General features: G+C 46.0%; 1 protein-coding gene across 1 annotated transcript in view; it reads right to left on the bottom strand.

The window, feature by feature from the left end:
- Positions 1-18,950, bottom strand: part of LOC142905343 (uncharacterized) — a 134,863-nt gene that overhangs the window by 38,350 nt on the left and 77,563 nt on the right. The window contains exons 18-19 of the mRNA XM_076063547.1: positions 10,315-10,492; positions 1,101-1,148 (exon numbers count right to left, since the gene is read on the bottom strand). Coding sequence (XP_075919662.1) covers positions 1,101-1,148; positions 10,315-10,492 — 226 coding nt within the window. The remainder of the gene's footprint in view (positions 1-1,100; positions 1,149-10,314; positions 10,493-18,950) is intronic.

Genomic DNA, 18,950 nt, shown 5'->3' on the forward strand with positions numbered 1-18,950 from the left:
GAGTGAGTGAGTGAGTTGGTGAGTTGGTGAGTGAGTGAGTGAGTTGGTGAGTGAGTTGGTGAGTTGGTGAGTGAGTTGGTGAGTTGGTGAGTGAGTGAGTGAGTTGGTGAGTGAGTTGGTGAGTGAGTTGGTGAGTGAGTGAGTTGGTGAGTTGGTGAGTGAGTTGGTGAGTTGGTGAGTGAGTTGGTGAGTGAGTTGGTGAGTTGGTGAGTGAGTTGGTGAGTTGGTGAGTGAGTTGGTGAGTGAATGAGTGAGTTGGTGAGTGAGTGAGTGAGTTGATGAGTGAGTTGGTGAGTGGGTTGGTGAGTTGGTGAGTGAGTTGGTGAGTTGGTGAGTGAGTTGGTGAGTGAGTTGGTGAGTGAGTTGGTGAGTGAGTTGGTGAGTGAGTGAGTGAGTTGGTGAGTGAGTGAGTGAGTTGATGAGTGAGTTGGTGAGTGGGTTGGTGAGTTGGTGAGTGAGTTGGTGAGTTGGTGAGTAAGTTGGTGAGTGAGTTGGTGAGTGAGTTGGTGAGTGAGTGAGTGAGTTGGTGAGTTGGTGAGTGAGTTGGTGAGTTGGTGAGTGAGTTGGTGAGTGGGTGAGTTAGTGAGTTGGTGAGTGAGTTGGTGAGTTGGTGAGTGAGTTGGTGAGTTGGTGAGTGAGTTGGTGAGTGAGTTGGTGAGTGAGTTGGTGAGTGAGTGAGTGAGTTGGTGAGTTGGTGAGTGAGTGAGTGAGTTGGTGAGTGAGTTGGTGAGTTGGTGAGTGAGTTGGTGAGTTGGTGAGTGAGTGAGTGAGTTGGTGAGTGAGTTGGTGAGTGAGTTGGTGAGTGAGTGAGTTGGTGAGTTGGTGAGTTGGTGAGTGAGTGAGTGAGTTGGTGAGTGAGTTGGTGAGTGAGTTGGTGAGTGAGTGAGTTGGTGAGTTGGTGAGTGAGTGAGTTGGTGAGTGAGTTGGTGAGTGAGTTGGTGAGTGAGTTGGTGAGTGAGTTGGTGAGTGAGTTGGTGAGTGAGTTGGTGGGTTGGTGAGTGAGTTGGTGAGTGAGTGAGTGAGTTGGTGAGTGATTTGGTGAGTTGGTGAGTGAGTTGGTGAGTTGGTGAGTGAGTTGGTGAGTGGGTGAGGAGTTTTACTTTTTCTCGACACTCCGGCTCCCAGGTTGTGGTTCAGATCGAAGGGATCTGTGGAGGAACAACGCAGTTACACCACACACCACACTGTACACTGCACTGCACATCACACTGTACACTGCACAGCACATCACACTGTACACCGCACTGTACATCACACTGTACACCACACCGCACGTTACACTGTACACTACACACTATACACGTTACACTGTACACTACACTGTACACAACACTATACCCACTACACTGTCTCTCTCTGTGCCTCTGTGTCTGTGTCTCTGAGTGTGTCTGTGTGTGTCTCTCTGTGTGTCTCTCTGTGTGTCTGTGTCTCTGTGTGTGTCTTTCTGTCTCTCTCTGTGTCTCTGTGTCTCTGTGTGTCTCTGTGTGTGTCTGCGTGTCTCTGAGTGTCTCTGTGTGTCTCTGAGTGTCTCTGAGTGTCTCTGTGTGTCTCTGTGTCTCTCTGTGTCTCTCTGTGTCTCTCTCTGTGTCTCTGTCTCACCCTCTATCGAGATGTACTTCGATGTCCACTGCTTCTCGAACGACGTGAGTGTCTCCCGTTGTCTGACGGAGATCACTCTGTCTCTGAGTGTCTGTGTGTCTCTGTGTGTCTCTCTGTGTGTGTCTCTGTGTGTCTCTGTGTGTCTCTGAGTGCCTCTGTGAGTCTGTGTGTCTCTGTGTCTCTGTGTGTGTCTCTGTGTGTCTCTGTGTGAGTCTCTGTGTGTGCCTGTGTGTGTCTCTCTGTCTCTGTGTGTCTCTGAGTGTCTCTGTGTGTCTCTGTGTGTCTCTGTGAGTCTGTGTGTCTATGTGTCTCTGTGTGTCTCTGTGTGTGTCTGTGTGTCTCTGTGTCTCTGTGTGTCTCTGTGTGTCTCTCTGTCTCTCTGTGTGTCTCTGTGTGTCTCTGTGACTCTCTGTGTGAGTCTCTGTGTCTCTGTGTGTCTCTGTGTGTCTCTGTCTGTCTCTGTCTGTCTCTGTGTGTCTCTGTGTGTCTCTGTGTGTGTCTCTGTGTCTCTCTGTGTCTCTCTCTGTGTCTCTGTGTGTATCTGTGTCTCTGTGTGTCTCTGCGTGTCTCTGTGTCTCTGTGTGTCTCTGTGTGTCTCTGTGTGTCTCTGAGTGTCTCTGTGTGTCTCTGTGTGTCTCTGTGTGTGTCTCTCTCTGTGTCTCTGAGTGTCTCTGTGTGTCTCTGTGTCTCTCTCTCTGTGTCTCTGTGTGTCTCTGTGTCTCTGTGTGTCTCTGTGTGTCTCTCTGTCTCTCTGTGTGTGTCTCTGTGTGTCTCTGTGTCTCTGTGTGTGTCTCTGTGTGTCTCTGAGTGTCTCTGTGAGTCTGTGTGTCTCTGTGTCTCTGTGTGTCTCTTTGTGTCTCTGTGTGTCTCTGAGTGTCTCTGTGAGTCTGTGTGTCTCTGTGTCTCTGTGTGTGTCTCTGTGTGTCTCTGTGTGTCTCTGAGTGCCTCTGTGAGTCTGTGTGTCTCTGTGTCTCTGAGTGTCTGTGTGTCTCTGTGTCTCTGTGTCTCTGTGTGTGTCTCTGTGTGTCTGAGTGTCTGAGTGTCTCTGTCTCTGTGTGTGTCTGAGTGTCTCTGTGAGTCTCTGAGTGTCTCTGTGAGTCTCTGAGTGTGTCTCTGTGTCTCTGTCTCACCCTCTATCGAGATGTATTTCGATGTCCACTGCTTCTCGAACGACGTGAGTGTCTCCTGTTGTCTGACGGAGATCACTCTGTCTCTGTGTGTCTGTGTGTCTCTGTGTGTCTCTGTGTCTCTCTGTGTGTCTGTGTCTCTGAGTGTGTCTGTGTCTCTCTGTGTGTCTGTGTCTCTGAGTGTGTCTGTGTGTGTCTGTGTGTGTCTCTGTGTGTCTCTGTGTGTCTCTGAGTGTCTCTGAGTGTCTCTCTCTCTGTGTCTCTCTCTGTGTCTCTCTCTGTGTCTCTCTCTGTGTCTCTGTGTGTATCTGTGTCTCTGTGTGTCTCTGCGTGTCTCTGTGTCTCTGTGTGTGTCTCTGTCTCTCTGTGTGTATCTGTGTGTGTCTGTGTGTCTCTGTGTGTCTCTGTGTGTCTCTGTGTGAGTCTCTGTGTCTCTGTGTCTCTGTGTGTCTCTGTGTCTCTGTGTGTCTGTGTGTCTCTGTGTGTCTCTGTGTGTCTCTGTGTGTCTCTGTGTGTCTCTGTGTGTCTCTGTGAGTCTGTGTGTCTCTGTGTCTCTGTCTCACCCTCTATCGAGATGTATTTCGATGTCCACTGCTTCTCGAACGACGTGAGTGTCTCCCGTTGTCTGACGGAGATCACTCTGTCTCTGTGTCTCTGTGTGTGTCTCTGTGTGTCTCTCTCTCTGTGTCTCTGTGTGTATCTGTGTCTCTGTGTGTCTCTGAGTGTCTCTGTGTGTCTGAGTGTCTCTGTGAGTCTGTGTGTCTCTGTGTCTCTGTGTGTGTCTCTGAGTGTCTGTGTCTCTCTGAGTGTCTCTGTGTGTCTCTGTCTCTGTGTGTGTCTCTGTGTGTGTCTCTCTCTCTGTGTCTCTGTGTGTATCTGTGTCTCTGTGTGTCTCTGTGTCCCTGTGTCTCTGTGTGTCTCTCTGTCTCTCTATGTGTGTCTCTGAGTGTCTCTGTGTCTCTGTGTGTCTCTCTGTGTGTCTCTCTCTGTGTCTCTGTGTGTCTCTCTGTCTCTGTGTCTCTGTCTCACCCTCTATCGAGATGTATTTCGATGTCCACTGCTTCTCGAACGACGTGAGTGTCTCCCGTTGTCTGACGGAGATCACTCTGTCTCTGTGTGTCTCTGTGTGTCTCTGTGTGTCTCTGTGTGTCTCTGTGTGTCTCTGTGTCTCTGTGTGTCTCTGTGTGTCTCTGTGTGTCTCTGAGTGTCTCTGAGTGTCTCTGTGAGTCTGTGTGTCTCTGAGTGTCTCTGTGTGTCTCTGAGTGTCTCTGTGTGTCTCTCTGTGTGTCTCTGAGTGACTTTGTGTGTCTCTGAGTGTCTCTGTGTGTCTCTTTGTGTCTCTGTGTTGTCTCTGTGTGTCTCTGTGTGTCTCTGTGTGTCTCTGAGTGTGTCTGTGAGTCTCTGTGTGTGTCTGTGAGTCTCTGTGTGTGTCTGTGAGTCTCTGTGTGTGTCTGTGAGTCTCTGTGTGTCTCTGTGTGTCTCTGTGTGTCTCTGAGTGTCTCTGAGTGTCTCTGTGTGTCTCTGAGTGTCTCTGAGTGTCTCTGTGTGTGTCTCTGTGTCTCTGTCTCACCCTCTATCGAGATGTACTTCGATGTCCACTGCTTCTCGAACGACGTGAGTGTCTCCCGTTGTCTGACGGAGATCACTCTGTCTCTGTGTGTGTGTGTGTGTCTGTGTGTCTCTGTGTGTCTCTCTGTGTGTCTCTGTGTGTCTCTGTGTGTCTCTGTGTGTGTCTCTCTGTCTCTGTGTGTCTCTGTGGGTCTCTGTGTGTCTCTGTGTGTCTCTGTGTGTGTCTCTCTGTCTCTGTGTGTCTCTGAGTGTCTCTGTGTGTCTCTGTGTGTGTCTCTGAGTGTCTCTGTGTGTCTCTGTGTGTCTCTGTGTGTGTCTCTGTGTCTCTGTGTGTCTCTGTGTGTCTCTGAGTGTCTCTCTGTGTGTCTCTCTGTGTGTCTCTCTGTGTGTCTCTGAGTGTCTCTGTGTCTCTGTGTGTCTCTGAGTGTCTCTGAGTGTCTCTGAGTGTCTCTGTGAGTCTGTGTGTCTCTGTGTCTCTGTGTGTCTCTGTGTGTCTCTGTGTGTCTCTGAGTGTCTCTGAGTGTCTCTGAGTGTCTCTGAGTGTCTCTGTCTCACCCTCAATCGAGATGTACTTCGATGTCCACTGCTTCTCGAACGACGTGAGTGTCTCCCGTTGTCTGACGGAGATCACTCTGTCTCTGTGTCTCTGAGTGTCTCTGAGTGTCTCTGTGTGTCTCTGAGTGTCTCTGAGTGTCTCTGTGTGTCTCTCTGTCTCTGTGTGTCTCTGTGTGTCTCTGTGTGTCTCTGTGTCTCTGTGTGTCCCTGAGTGTCTCTGTGTGTCTCTGTGTGTCTCTGTGTGTCTCTGAGTGTCTCTGTGTGTCTCTGAGTGTCTCTGAGTGTCTCTGTGTGTCTCTGTGTGTCTCTGTGTGTCTCTGAGTGTCTCTGTGTGTCTCTGTGTGTGTCTCTGTCTCTGTCTCACCCTCTATCGAGATGTATTTCGATGTCCACTGCTTCTCGAACGACGTGAGTGTCTCCCGTTGTCTGACGGAGATCACTCTGTCTCTGAGTGTCTGTGTGTGTGTCTGTGTGTCTCTGTGTGTCTCTCTGTGTGTCTCTGTGTGTCTCTGTGTGTCTCTGTGTGTGTCTCTCTGTCTCTGTGTGTCTCTGTGGGTCTCTGTGTGTCTCTGTGTGTCTCTGTGTGTGTCTCTCTGTCTCTGTGTGTCTCTGAGTGTCTCTGTGTGTCTCTGTGTGTGTCTCTGAGTGTCTCTGAGTGTCTCTGAGTGTCTCTGTGTGTCTCTCTGTGTGTCTCTGAGTGCCTCTGTGTGTCTCTGAGTGTCTCTGTGTGTCTCTTTGTGTCTCTGTGTGTCTCTGTGTGTCTCTGTGTGTCTCTGAGTGTGTCTGTGAGTCTCTGTGTGTGTCTGTGAGTCTCTGTGTGTGTCTGTGAGTCTCTGTGTGTGTCTGTGAGTCTCTGTGTGTGTCTGTGAGTCTCTGTGTGTGTCTACGAGTCTCTGTGTGTCTGTGAGTCTCTGTGTGTGTCTGTGAGTCTCTGTGTGTGTCTACGAGTCTCTGTGTGTCTCTGAGTGTCTCTGTGTGTCTCTGAGTGTCTCTGTGAGTCTCTGAGTGTGTCTCTGTGTCTCTGTCTCACCCTCAATCGAGATGTATTTCGATGTCCACTGCTTCTCGAACGACGTGAGTGTCTCCCGTTGTCTGACGGAGATCACTCTGTCTCTGTGTGTCTCTGTGTGTGTGTCTGTCTCTGTGTGTGTCTCTGTGTAGGTCTCTGTGTCTCTCTGTGTGTGTGTGTCTGTGTGTCTCTGAGTGTCTCTGTGTCTCTGTGTGTCTCTGAGTGTCTCTGAGTGTCTCTGTGAGTCTGTGTGTCTCTGTGTCTCTGTGTGTCTCTGTGTGTCTCTGTGTGTCTCTGTGTGTCTCTGAGTGTCTCTGTGTGTCTCTGTGTGTCTCTGAGTGTCTCTGTGTGTCTCTGAGTGTCTCTGTGTGTCTCTGAGTGTCTCTGAGTGTCTCTGTGTGTCTCTGAGTGTCTCTGTGTCTCTGTCTCACCCTCTATCGAGATGTATTTCGATGTCCACTGCTTCTCGAACGACGTGAGTGTCTCCCGTTGTCTGACGGAGATCACTCTGTCTCTGTGTCTCTCTGTGTCTCTGTGTGTCTCTGAGTGTCTCTGAGTGTCTCTGTGTGTGTCTCTGTGTGTCTCTGTGTCTCTCTGTCTCTGTGTGTCTCTGTGTGTCTCTGTGTCTCTGTGTGTCTCTGTGTGTCTCTGAGTGTCTCTCTGTGTGTCTCTCTGTGTGTCTCTGTGTGTCTCTGAGTGTCTCTGTGTCTCTGTGTGTCTCTGAGTGTCTCTGAGTGTCTCTGAGTGTCTCTGTGAGTCTGTGTGTCTCTGTGTCTCTGTGTGTCTCTGTGTGTCTCTGAGTGTCTCTGAGTGTCTCTGTGTGTCTCTGAGTGTCTCTGTGTCTCTGTGTGTGTCTCTGTGTCTGTCTCACCCTCTATCGAGATGTATTTCGATGTCCACTGCTTCTCGAACGACGTGAGTGTCTCCCGTTGTCTGACGGAGATCACTCTGTCTCTGTGTGTCTGTGTGTCTCTGTGTGTCTCTGTGTGTCTCTGTGTGTCTCTGAGTGTCTCTGTGTGTCTCTGTGTGTCTCTGTGTGTGTCTCTCTCTGTGTCTCTGAGTGTCTCTGTGTGTCTCTGTGTCTCTCTCTCTGTGTCTCGGTGTGTCTCTGTGTGTCTCTGTGTCTCTGTGTGTCTCTGTGTGTCTCTCTGTCTCTCTGTGTGTGTCTCTGTGTGTCGCTGTGTCTCTGTGTGTGTCTCTGTGTGTCTCTGAGTGTCTCTGTGAGTCTGTGTGTCTCTGTGTCTCTGTGTGTCTCTTTGTGTCTCTGTGTGTCTCTGTGTGTCTCTGAGTGTCTCTGTGAGTCTGTGTGTCTCTGTGTCTCTGTGTGTGTCTCTGTGTGTCTCTGTGTGTCTCTGAGTGCCTCTGTGAGTCTGTGTGTCTCTGTGTCTCTGAGTGTCTGTGTGTCTCTGTGTCTCTGTGTCTCTGTGTGTGTCTCTGTGTGTCTGAGTGTCTGAGTGTCTCTGTCTCTGTGTGTGTCTGAGTGTCTCTGTGAGTCTCTGAGTGTCTCTGTGAGTCTCTGAGTGTGTCTCTGTGTCTGTCTCACCCTCTATCGAGATGTATTTCGATGTCCACTGCTTCTCGAACGACGTGAGTGTCTCCTGTTGTCTGACGGAGATCACTCTGTCTCTGTGTGTCTGTGTGTCTCTGTGTGTCTCTGTGTCTCTCTGTGTGTCTGTGTCTCTGAGTGTGTCTGTGTCTCTCTGTGTGTCTGTGTCTCTGAGTGTGTCTGTGTGTGTCTGTGTGTGTCTCTGTGTGTCTCTGTGTGTCTCTGAGTGTCTCTGAGTGTCTCTCTCTCTGTGTCTCTCTCTGTGTCTCTCTCTGTGTCTCTCTCTGTGTCTCTCTCTGTGTCTCTGTGTGTATCTGTGTCTCTGTGTGTCTCTGCGTGTCTCTGTGTCTCTGTGTGTGTCTCTGTCTCTCTGTGTGTATCTGTGTGTGTCTGTGTGTCTCTGTGTGTCTCTGTGTGAGTCTCTGTGTCTCTGTGTCTCTGTGTGTCTCTGTGTCTCTGTGTGTCTCTGTGTGTCTCTGTGTGTCTCTGTCTGTCTCTGTGTGTCTCTCTCTGTGTGTCTCTCTGTCTCTGTGTCTCTGTCTCACCCTCTATCGAGATGTATTTCGATGTCCACTGCTTCTCGAACGACGTGAGTGTCTCCCGTTGTCTGACGGAGATCACTCTGTCTCTGTGTGTCTCTGTGTCTCTGTGTGTCTCTGTGTCTCTGAGTGTCTCTGAGTGTCTCTGTGTGTATCTGTGTGTCTCTCTCTCTGTGTGTCTCTGTGTGTCTCTGTGTGTCTCTGTGTGTCTCTGTGTCTCTGTGTGTCTCTGAGTGTCTCTGTGAGTCTGTGTGTCTCTGAGTGTCTCTGTGTGTCTCTCTGTGTCTCTGTGTCTCTCTCTGTGTCTCTGTGTGTATCTGTGTCTCTGTGAGTCTCTGTGTGTCTCTGTGTGTGTCTGTGTGTGTCCGTGTGTCTCTGAGTGTCTCTGTGTCTCTCTCTGTGTCTCTGTGTGTCTCTGTGTGTGTCTCTGTGTGTCTCTGTGTGTGTCTGTGTCTCTGTCTCACCCTCTATCGAGATGTATTTCGATGTCCACTGCTTTTCGAACGACGTGAGTGTCTCCCGTTGTCTGACGGAGATCACTCTGTCTCTGTGTGTCTCTGTGTCTCTGTGTGTCTGTGTGTCTCTGTGTGTCTCTGTGTGTCTCTGTGTGTCTCTCTGTGTCTCTGAGTGTCTCTCTGTGTGTCTCTCTGTGTGTCTCTGTGTGTCTCTGAGTGTCTCTGTGTCTCTGTGTGTCTCTGAGTGTCTCTGAGTGTCTCTGTGAGTCTGTGTGTCTCTGTGTGTCTCTGTGTGTCTCTGTGTGTCTCTGTGTGTCTCTGTGTGTCTCTGAGTGTCTCTGTGTGTCTCTGAGTGTCTCTGAGTGTCTCTGTGTGTCTCTGAGTGTCTCTGTGTCTCTGTGTGTGTCTCTGTGTCTGTCTCACCCTCTATCGAGATGTATTTCGATGTCCACTGCTTCTCGAACGACGTGAGTGTCTCCCGTTGTCTGACGGAGATCACTCTGTCTCTGTGTCTCTGTGTGTGTCTGTGTCTCTGTGTGTCTCTGTGTGTCTCTCTGTGTGTCTCTCTGTGTGTCTCTCTGTGTGTCTCTCTGTGTGTCTCTGAGTGTCTCTGAGTGTCTCTGAGTGTCTCTGAGTGTCTCTGTGTCTCTGTGTGTCTCTGAGTGTCTCTGAGTGTCTCTGAGTGTCTCTGAGTGTCTCTGTGAGTCTGTGTGTCTCTGTGTCTCTGTGTGTCTCTGTGTGTCTCTGTGTGTCTCTGAGTGTCTCTGTGTGTCTCTGAGTGTCTCTGAGTGTCTCTGAGTGTCTCTGAGTGTCTCTGAGTGTCTCTGTGTCTCTGTGTGTCTCTGAGTGTCTCTGAGTGTCTCTGAGTGTCTCTGTGAGTCTGTGTGTCTCTGTGTCTCTGTGTGTCTCTGTGTGTCTCTGTGTGTCTCTGAGTGTCTCTGTGTGTCTCTGAGTGTCTCTGAGTGTCTCTGTGTGTCTCTGAGTGTCTCTGTGAGTCTCTGAGTGTGTCTCTGTGTCTGTCTCACCCTCTATCGAGATGTATTTCGATGTCCACTGCTTCTCGAACGACGTGAGTGTCTCCCGTTGTCTGACGGAGATCACTCTGTCTCTGTGTCTCTGAGTGTCTCTGAGTGTCTCTGTGTGTCTCTGAGTGTCTCTGAGTGTCTCTGTGTGTCTCTGAGTGTCTCTGTGTCTCTGTCTCACCCTCTATCGAGATGTATTTCGATGTCCACTGCTTCTCGAACGACGTGAGTGTCTCCCGTTGTCTGACGGAGATCACTCTGTCTCTGTGTGTCTCTGTGTCTCTGTGTGTCTCTCTGTCTCTGTGTCTGTCTCACCCTCTATCGAGATGTACTTCGATGTCCACTGCTTCTCGAACGACGTGAGTGTCTCCCGTTGTCTGACGGAGATCACTCTGTCTCTGTGTGTGTGTGTGTGTCTGTGTGTCTCTGTGTGTCTCTCTGTGTGTCTCTGTGTGTCTCTGTGTGTCTCTGTGTGTCTCTGTGTGTGTCTCTCTGTCTCTGTGTGTCTCTGTGGGTCTCTGTGTGTCTCTGAGTGTCTCTGAGTGTCTCTGTGTGTCTCTGAGTGTCTCTGTGTCTCTGTCTCACCCTCTATCGAGATGTATTTCGATGTCCACTGCTTCTCGAACGACGTGAGTGTCTCCAGTTGTCTGACGGAGATCACTCTGTCTCTGTGTCTCTGAGTGTCTCTGAGTGTCTCTGTGTGTCTCTGAGTGTCTCTGAGTGTCTCTGTGTGTCTCTGTGTGTCTCTGAGTGTCTCTGTGAGTCTCTGTGTGTCTCTGTGTGTCTCTGAGTGTCTCTGTGTGTCTCTGAGTGTCTGTGTCTCTCTGAGTGTCTCTGAGTGTCTCTGTGTGTCTCTCTGTCTCTGTGTGTGTCTCTGAGTGTCTCTGTCTCACCCTCAATCGAGATGTACTTCGATGTCCACTGCTTCTCGAACGACGTGAGTGTCTCCCGTTGTCTGACGGAGATCACTCTGTCTCTGAAGTCGAACTCCTCCGTGTAGAACCTCAGCAGTCCCAGCCACAGCTCCCCCACGGACTCACGGTTCTCACCTGCATGGGGCCAATGGGTCGCCTACACAGAGACACACAGACACAGAGAGAGACACGGTGAGACACACAGAGAGACACAGAGACACTCAGAGACACTCAGAGACACACAGAGACTCACAGAGACACAGAGAGAGACACAGAGACACACAGAGACTCACAGAGACACAGAGAGAGACACAGAGACACACAGAGACTCACAGAGACACAGAGAGAGACACAGAGACACACAGAGACTCACAGAGACACAGAGAGAGACACAGAGATACACAGAGACTCACAGAGATACAGAGAGAGACACAGAGACACACAGAGACTCACAGAGACACAGAGAGAGACACAGAGACACACAGAGACTCACAGAGAGAGACACAGAGACACACAGAGACACAGAGACACAGAGAGACACAGAGAGAGACACGGTGAGACACACAGAGAGACACAGAGACACTCAGAGACACTCAGAGACACACAGAGACTCACAGAGACACAGAGAGAGAGACACAGAGACACACAGAGACTCACAGAGACACAGAGAGAGACACAGAGACACACAGAGACTCACAGAGAGAGACACAGAGACACACAGAGACACAGAGACACAGAGAGACACAGAGAGAGACACGGTGAGACACACAGAGAGACACAGAGACACTCAGAGACACTCAGAGACACACAGAGACTCACAGAGACACAGAGAGAGAGACACAGAGACACACAGAGACTCACAGAGACACAGAGAGAGACACAGAGACACACAGAGACACAGAGAGAGACACAGAGACACACAGAGACACAGAGACACAGAGAGACACAGAGAGAGACACGGTGAGACACACAGAGAGACACAGAGACACTCAGAGACACTCAGAGACACACAGAGACTCACAGAGACACAGAGAGAGAGACACAGAGACATACAGAGACTCACAGAGACACAGAGAGAGACACAGAGACACACAGAGACTCACAGAGAGAGACACAGAGACACACAGAGACACAGAGACACAGAGAGACACAGAGAGAGACACGGTGAGACACACAGAGAGACACAGAGACACTCAGAGACACTCAGAGACACACAGAGACTCACAGAGACACAGAGAGAGAGACACAGAGACACACAGAGACTCACAGAGACACAGAGAGAGACACAGAGACACACAGAGACTCACAGAGAGAGACACAGAGACACACAGAGACACAGAGACACAGAGAGACACAGAGAGAGACACGGTGAGACACACAGAGAGACACAGAGACACTCAGAGACACTCAGAGACACACAGAGACTCACAGAGACACAGAGAGAGAGACACAGAGACACACAGAGACTCACAGAGACACAGAGAGAGACACAGAGACACACAGAGACTCACAGAGAGAGACACAGAGACACACAGAGACACAGAGACACAGAGAGACACAGAGAGAGACACGGTGAGACACACAGAGAGACACAGAGACACTCAGAGACACTCAGAGACACACAGAGACTCACAGAGACACAGAGAGAGAGACACAGAGACACACAGAGACTCACAGAGACACAGAGAGAGACACAGAGACACACAGAGACACAGAGAGAGACACAGAGACACACAGAGACACAGAGACACAGAGAGACACAGAGAGAGACACGGTGAGACACACAGAGAGACACGGTGAGACACACAGAGAGACACAGAGACACTCAGAGACACTCAGAGACACACAGAGACTCACAGAGACACAGAGAGAGAGACACAGAGACACACAGAGACTCACAGAGACACAGAGAGAGACACAGAGACACACAGAGACTCACAGAGACACTCAGAGACACTCAGAGACACACAGAGACTCACAGAGACACAGAGAGAGACACAGAGACACACAGAGACTCACAGAGACACAGAGAGAGACACAGAGACACACAGAGACTCACAGAGACACAGAGAGAGACACAGAGACACACAGAGACTCACAGAGACACAGAGAGACACACAGAGACACACAGAGACTCACAGAGACACACAGAGAGACACAGAGACACACAGAGACTCACAGAGACACAGAGAGAGACACAGAGACACACAGAGACTCACAGAGACACAGAGAGAGACACAGAGACACACAGAGACTCACAGAGACACAGAGAGAGACACAGAGACACACAGAGACTCACAGAGACACAGAGAGAGAGACACAGAGACACACAGAGACTCACAGAGACACAGAGAGAGACACAGAGACACACAGAGACTCACAGAGACACAGAGAGAGACACAGAGACACACAGAGACTCACAGAGACACAGAGAGAGACACAGAGACACACAGAGACTCACAGAGATACAGAGAGAGACACAGAGACACACAGAGACTCACAGAGACACACAGAGACACACAGAGACACACAGAGACACACAGAGACACACAGAGACTCACAGAGACACACAGAGACACACAGAGACACACAGAGACACACAGAGACTCACAGAGACACACAGAGACACACAGAGACACACAGAGACTCACAGAGACACACAGAGACACACAGAGACACACAGACACACACAGAGACACACAGAGACACACAGAGACACACAGAGACACACAGAGACTCACAGAGACACACAGAGACACACAGAGACACACAGAGACACACAGAGACTCACAGAGACACACAGAGACACACAGAGACTCACAGAGACACACAGAGACTCACAGAGACACACAGACACACACAGAGACACACAGCTCCCCCACGGACTCACGGTTCTCACCTACATGGGGCCAATGGGTCGCCTACACAGAGAGAGACACGGTGAGACATACAGAGAGAGACACAGAGACACAGAGAGACACAGAGACACGGTGAGACACACAGAGACACAGAGACACAGAGAGACACAGAGACACGGTGAGACACACAGAGACACAGAGACACGGTGAGACACGTGGTGAGACACACAGAGAGACACAGAGACACACAGAGACACAGAGACACGGTGAGACACGTGGTGAGACACAGAGACAGACACAGAGACACAGAGAGACACGGTGAGACTCACGGTTCTCACCTGCATGGGGCCAATGGGTCGCCTACACAGAGACACAGAGACACAGAGAGAGACAGAGACACACAGAGACACCCAGAGACACACAGAGAGAGACACACAGAGAGAGACACAGAGAGAGACACAGAGAGAGACACAGAGAGACAGAGACACAGAAACACAGAGACACGGTGAGACACACAGAGACACACAGAGAGACACGGAGAGACACAGAGACACAGAAACACACAGAGACACGGTGAGACACGTGGTGAGACACACAGAGACACAGAGACACACAGAGAGACACGGTGAGACACAGAGAGAGACACAGAGAGAGACACAGAGAGACACAGAGACACGGTGAGACACACAGAGACACACAGAGACACACAGAGAGACAGAGACACAGAGAGAGACACAGAGACACACAGAGAGAGACACAGAGACAGACACACAGACACAGAGAGACAGACACACACACAGAGACACACAGAGAGACACACACAGAGACATACAGAGACACGCACAGACACAGAGACACTCAGAGACACACAGAGAGACACACAGAGAGACACACAGAGACATACAGAGACACACACAGATACACCCACAGACAGAGACACACAGAGACACTCAGAGACACTCACAGAGACACAGAGACACTCAGAGACACACAGAGACACAGAGAGACACACACACAGAGACACACAGATAGACACAGAGACACAGAGACACAGAGACACGGTGAGACACACACAGACACACAGAGAGAGACACAGAGACACACAGAGACACTCAGAGACACTCACAGAGACACAGAGACACTCAGAGACACACAGAGACACAGAGAGACACACACACAGAGACACACAGATAGACACAGAGACACAGAGACACAGAGACACGGTGAGACACACACAGACACACAGAGAGACACACAGACACAGAGAGACTCAACAGAGAGACACAGAGAGAGACAGAGAGACAGAGAGAGACACGGAGAGACACAGAGACACGGAGAGACACAGAGAGACAGACACACACAGAGTTCGTAGTGATATTGATAGTTAGTGATAGTGAAAGTTAGTGATAGTGAAAGTTAGTGATAGTTAGTGATAGTGATAGTTAGTGATAGTGATAGTTAGTGATAGTGATAGTTAGTGATAGTTAGTGATAGTGATAGTTAGTGATAGTGATAGTTAGTGATAGTGATAGTTAGTTATAGTGATAGTTAGTGATAGTTAGTGATAGTGATAGTTAGTGATAGTTATAGTTATTGATAGTTAGTGATAGTGATAGTTAGTGATAGTGATAGTTAGTGATAGTGATAGTTAGTGATAGTGATAGTTAGTGATAGTTAGTGATAGTGATAGTTAGTGATAGTTAGTTATAGTGATAGTTAGTGATAGTTAGTGATAGTGATAGTTAGTGATAGTTATTGATAGTTAGTGATAGTGATAGTTAGTGATAGTGATAGTTACCAGTTGTTTGACGTCACTAAAGAAGTAGTTAGTGAGAGTGATAGTTAGTGATAGTAATAGTGATAGTTAGTGATAGTTACCAGCTGTTTGACGTCACTAAAGTAGTTAGTGATAGTTAGTGATAGTTAGTGATAGTGATAGTTAGTGATAGTTATAGTTAGTGATAGTTAGTGATAGTAATAGTGATAGTTAGTGATAGTGATAGTTAGTGATAGTTATAGTTAGTGATAGTTAGTGATAGTAATAGTGATAGTTAGTGATAGTTACCAGCTGTTTGACGTCACTAAAGAAGTAGTTAGTGATAGTGATAGTTAGTGATAGTGATAGTTAGTGATAGTAATAGTTAGTGATAGTTAGTGATAGTTATAGTGCTAGTTAGTGATAGTTACCAGCTGTTGACGTCACTAAAGAAGTAGCTAGTGATAGTTAGTGATAGTGATAGTTAGTGATAGTGATAGTTAGTGATAGTGATAGTTAGTGATAGTTAGTGATAGTTAGTACTAGTTAAAGTGCTAGTTAGTGATAGTTAGTGATAGTGATAGTTAGTGATAGTGATAGTTAGTGATAGTGATAGTTAGTGATAGTGATAGTTAGTGATAGTGATAGTTACCAGTTGTTTGATGTCACTAAAGAAGTAGTTAGTGATAGTTAGTGATAGTTATAGTACTAGTGATAGTTAGTGATAGTTATAGTTAGTGATAGTTAGTGATAGTGATAGTTAGTGATAGTGATAGTTAGTGATAGTTAGTGATAGTTAGTGATAGTTAGTACTAGTTATAGTGCTAGTTAGTGATAGTTAGTGATAGTGATAGTTAGTGATAGTTAGTGATAGTGATAGTTAGTGATAGTGATAGTTAGTGATAGTGATAGTTAGTGATAGTGATAGTTAGTGATAGTGATAGTTAGTGATAGTGATAGTTAGTGATAGTGATAGTTAGTGATAGTTAGTGATAGTTAGTGATAGTGATAGTTAGTGATAGTGATAGTTAGTGATAGTGATAGTTAGTGATAGTGATAGTTAGTGATAGTGATAGTTAGTGATAGTTAGTACTAGTTATAGTGCTAGTTAGTGATAGTTAGTGATAGTGATAGTTAGTGATAGTTAGTGATAGTGATAGTTAGTGATAGTGATAGTTAGTGATAGTGATAGTTGGTGATAGTGATAGTTAGTGATAGTTAGTGATAGTTAGTGCTAGTTAGTGATAGTTACCAGCTGCTTGACGTCACTAAAGAAGTAGTTAGTGATAGTTAGTGATAGTTATAGTTAGTGATAGTTATAGTTAGTGATAGTTAGTGATAGTTAGTGATAGTTAGTGATAGTTATAGTTAGTGATAGTTAGTGATAGTAATAGTGATAGTTAGTGATAGTTACCAGTTGTTTGATGTCACTAAAGAAGTAGTTAGTGATAGTTAGTGATAGTTATAGTACTAGTGATAGTTAGTGATAGTTATAGTTAGTGATAGTTAGTGATAGTAATAGTGATAGTTAGTGATAGTGATAGTTAGTGATAGTTATAGTTAGTGATAGTTAGTGATAGTGATAGTTAGTACTAGTTATAGTGATAGTTAGTGATAGTTACCAGTTGTTTGATGTCTCTAATGTAGTAGTTAGTGATAGTTAGTGATAGTGATAGTTAGTGATAGTTATAGTGCTAGTTAGTGATAGTTACCAGCTGTTTGATGTCACTAAAGTAGTAGTTAGTGATAGTTAGTGATAGTGATAGTTAGTGATAATTATAGTGCTAGTTAGTGATAGTTACCAGCTGTTTGATGTCACTAAAGTAGTAGTTAGTGACAGTGATAGATAGTGATAGTTATAGTACTAGTTATAGTGCTAGTTAGTGATAGTTACCAGCTGTTTGATGTCACTAAAGTAGTAGTTAGTGATAGTGATAGTTAGTGATAGTTATAGTGCTAGTTAGTGATAGTTACCAGCTGTTTGATGTCACTAAAGTAGTAGTTCGTGATAGTTAGTGATAGTGATAGTTATAGTACTAGTTATAGTGCTAGTTAGTGATAGTTACCAGCTGTTTGATGTCACTAAAGTAGTAGTTAGTGATAGTTAGTGATAGTTAGTGATAGTTAGTACTAGTTATAGTGCTAGTTAGTGATAGTTAGTGATAGTGATAGTTAGTGATAGTTAGTGATAGTGATAGTTAGTGATAGTGATAGTTAGTGATAGTGATAGTTAGTGATAGTGATAGTTAGTGATAGTGATAGTTAGTGATAGTGATAGTTAGTGATAGTTATAGTGCTAGTTAGTGATAGTTACCAGCTGCTTGACGTCACTAAAGAAGTAGTTAGTGATAGTTAGTGATAGTGATAGTTAGTGATAGTTAGTGATAGTAATAGTGATAGTTAGTGATAGTTACCAGTTGTTTGATGTCACTAAAGAAGTAGTTAGTGATAGTTAGTGATAGTTATAGTACTAGTGATAGTTAGTGATAGTTATAGTTAGTGATAGTTAGTGATAGTAATAGTGATAGTTAGTGATAGTGATAGTTAGTGATAGTTATAGTTAGTGATAGTTAGTGATAGTGATAGTTAGTACTAGTTATAGTGATAGTTAGTGATAGTTACCAGTTGTTTGATGTCTCTAATGTAGTAGTTAGTGATAGTTAGTGATAGTGATAGTTAGTGATAGTTATAGTGCTAGTTAGTGATAGTTACCAGCTGTTTGATGTCACTAAAGTAGTAGTTAGTGATAGTTAGTGATAGTGATAGTTAGTGATAATTATAGTGCTAGTTAGTGATAGTTACCAGCTGTTTGATGTCACTAAAGTAGTAGTTAGTGACAGTGATAGATAGTGATAGTTATAGTACTAGTTATAGTGCTAGTTAGTGATAGTTACCAGCTGTTTGATGTCACTAAAGTAGTAGTTAGTGATAGTGATAGTTAGTGATAGTTATAGTGCTAGTTAGTGATAGTTACCAGCTGTTTGATGTCACTAAAGTAGTAGTTAGTGATAGTTAGTGATAGTGATAGTTATAGTACTAGTTATAGTGCTAGTTAGTGATAGTTACCAGCTGTTTGATGTCACTAAAGTAGTAGTTAGTGATAGTTAGTGATAGTTAGTGATAGTTAGTACTAGTTATAGTGCTAGTTAGTGATAGTTAGTGATAGTGATAGTTAGTGATAGTTAGTGATAGTGATAGTTAGTGATAGTGATAGTTAGTGATAGTGATAGTTAGTGATAGTGATAGTTAGTGATAGTGATAGTTAGTGATAGTTAGTGATAGTGATAGTTAGTGATAGTGATAGTTAGTGATAGTGATAGTTAGTGATAGTGATAGTTAGTGATAGTTAGTACTAGTTATAGTGCTAGTTAGTGATAGTTAGTGATAGTGATAGTTAGTGATAGTTAGTGATAGTGATAGTTAGTGATAGTGATAGTTAGTGATAGTGATAGTTGGTGATAGTGATAGTTAGTGATAGTTAGTGATAGTTAGTGCTAGTTAGTGATAGTTACCAGCTGCTTGACGTCACTAAAGAAGTAGTTAGTGATAGTTAGTGATAGTTATAGTTAGTGATAGTTATAGTTAGTGATAGTTAGTGATAGTAATAGTGATAGTTAGTGATAGTTACCAGTTGTTTGATGTCACTAAAGAAGTAGTTAGTGATAGTTAGTGATAGTTATAGTACTAGTGATAGTTAGTGATAGTTATAGTTAGTGATAGTTAGTGATAGTAATAGTGATAGTTAGTGATAGTGATAGTTAGTGATAGTTATAGTTAGTGATAGTTAGTGATAGTGATAGTTAGTACTAGTTATAGTGATAGTTAGTGATAGTTACCAGTTGTTTGATGTCTCTAATGTAGTAGTTAGTGATAGTTAGTGATAGTGATAGTTAGTGATAGTTATAGTGCTAGTTAGTGATAGTTACCAGCTGTTTGATGTCACTAAAGTAGTAGTTAGTGATAGTTAGTGATAGTGATAGTTAGTGATAATTATAGTGCTA

This window comes from Petromyzon marinus, unplaced genomic scaffold (assembly GCF_048934315.1).
Source record: "Petromyzon marinus isolate PM22_M1 ecotype Great Lakes invasive population unplaced genomic scaffold, UKy_Petmar_22M1.pri1.0 PM_Scaffold_148, whole genome shotgun sequence".
Lineage (NCBI taxonomy): Eukaryota > Metazoa > Chordata > Hyperoartia > Petromyzontiformes > Petromyzontidae > Petromyzon > Petromyzon marinus.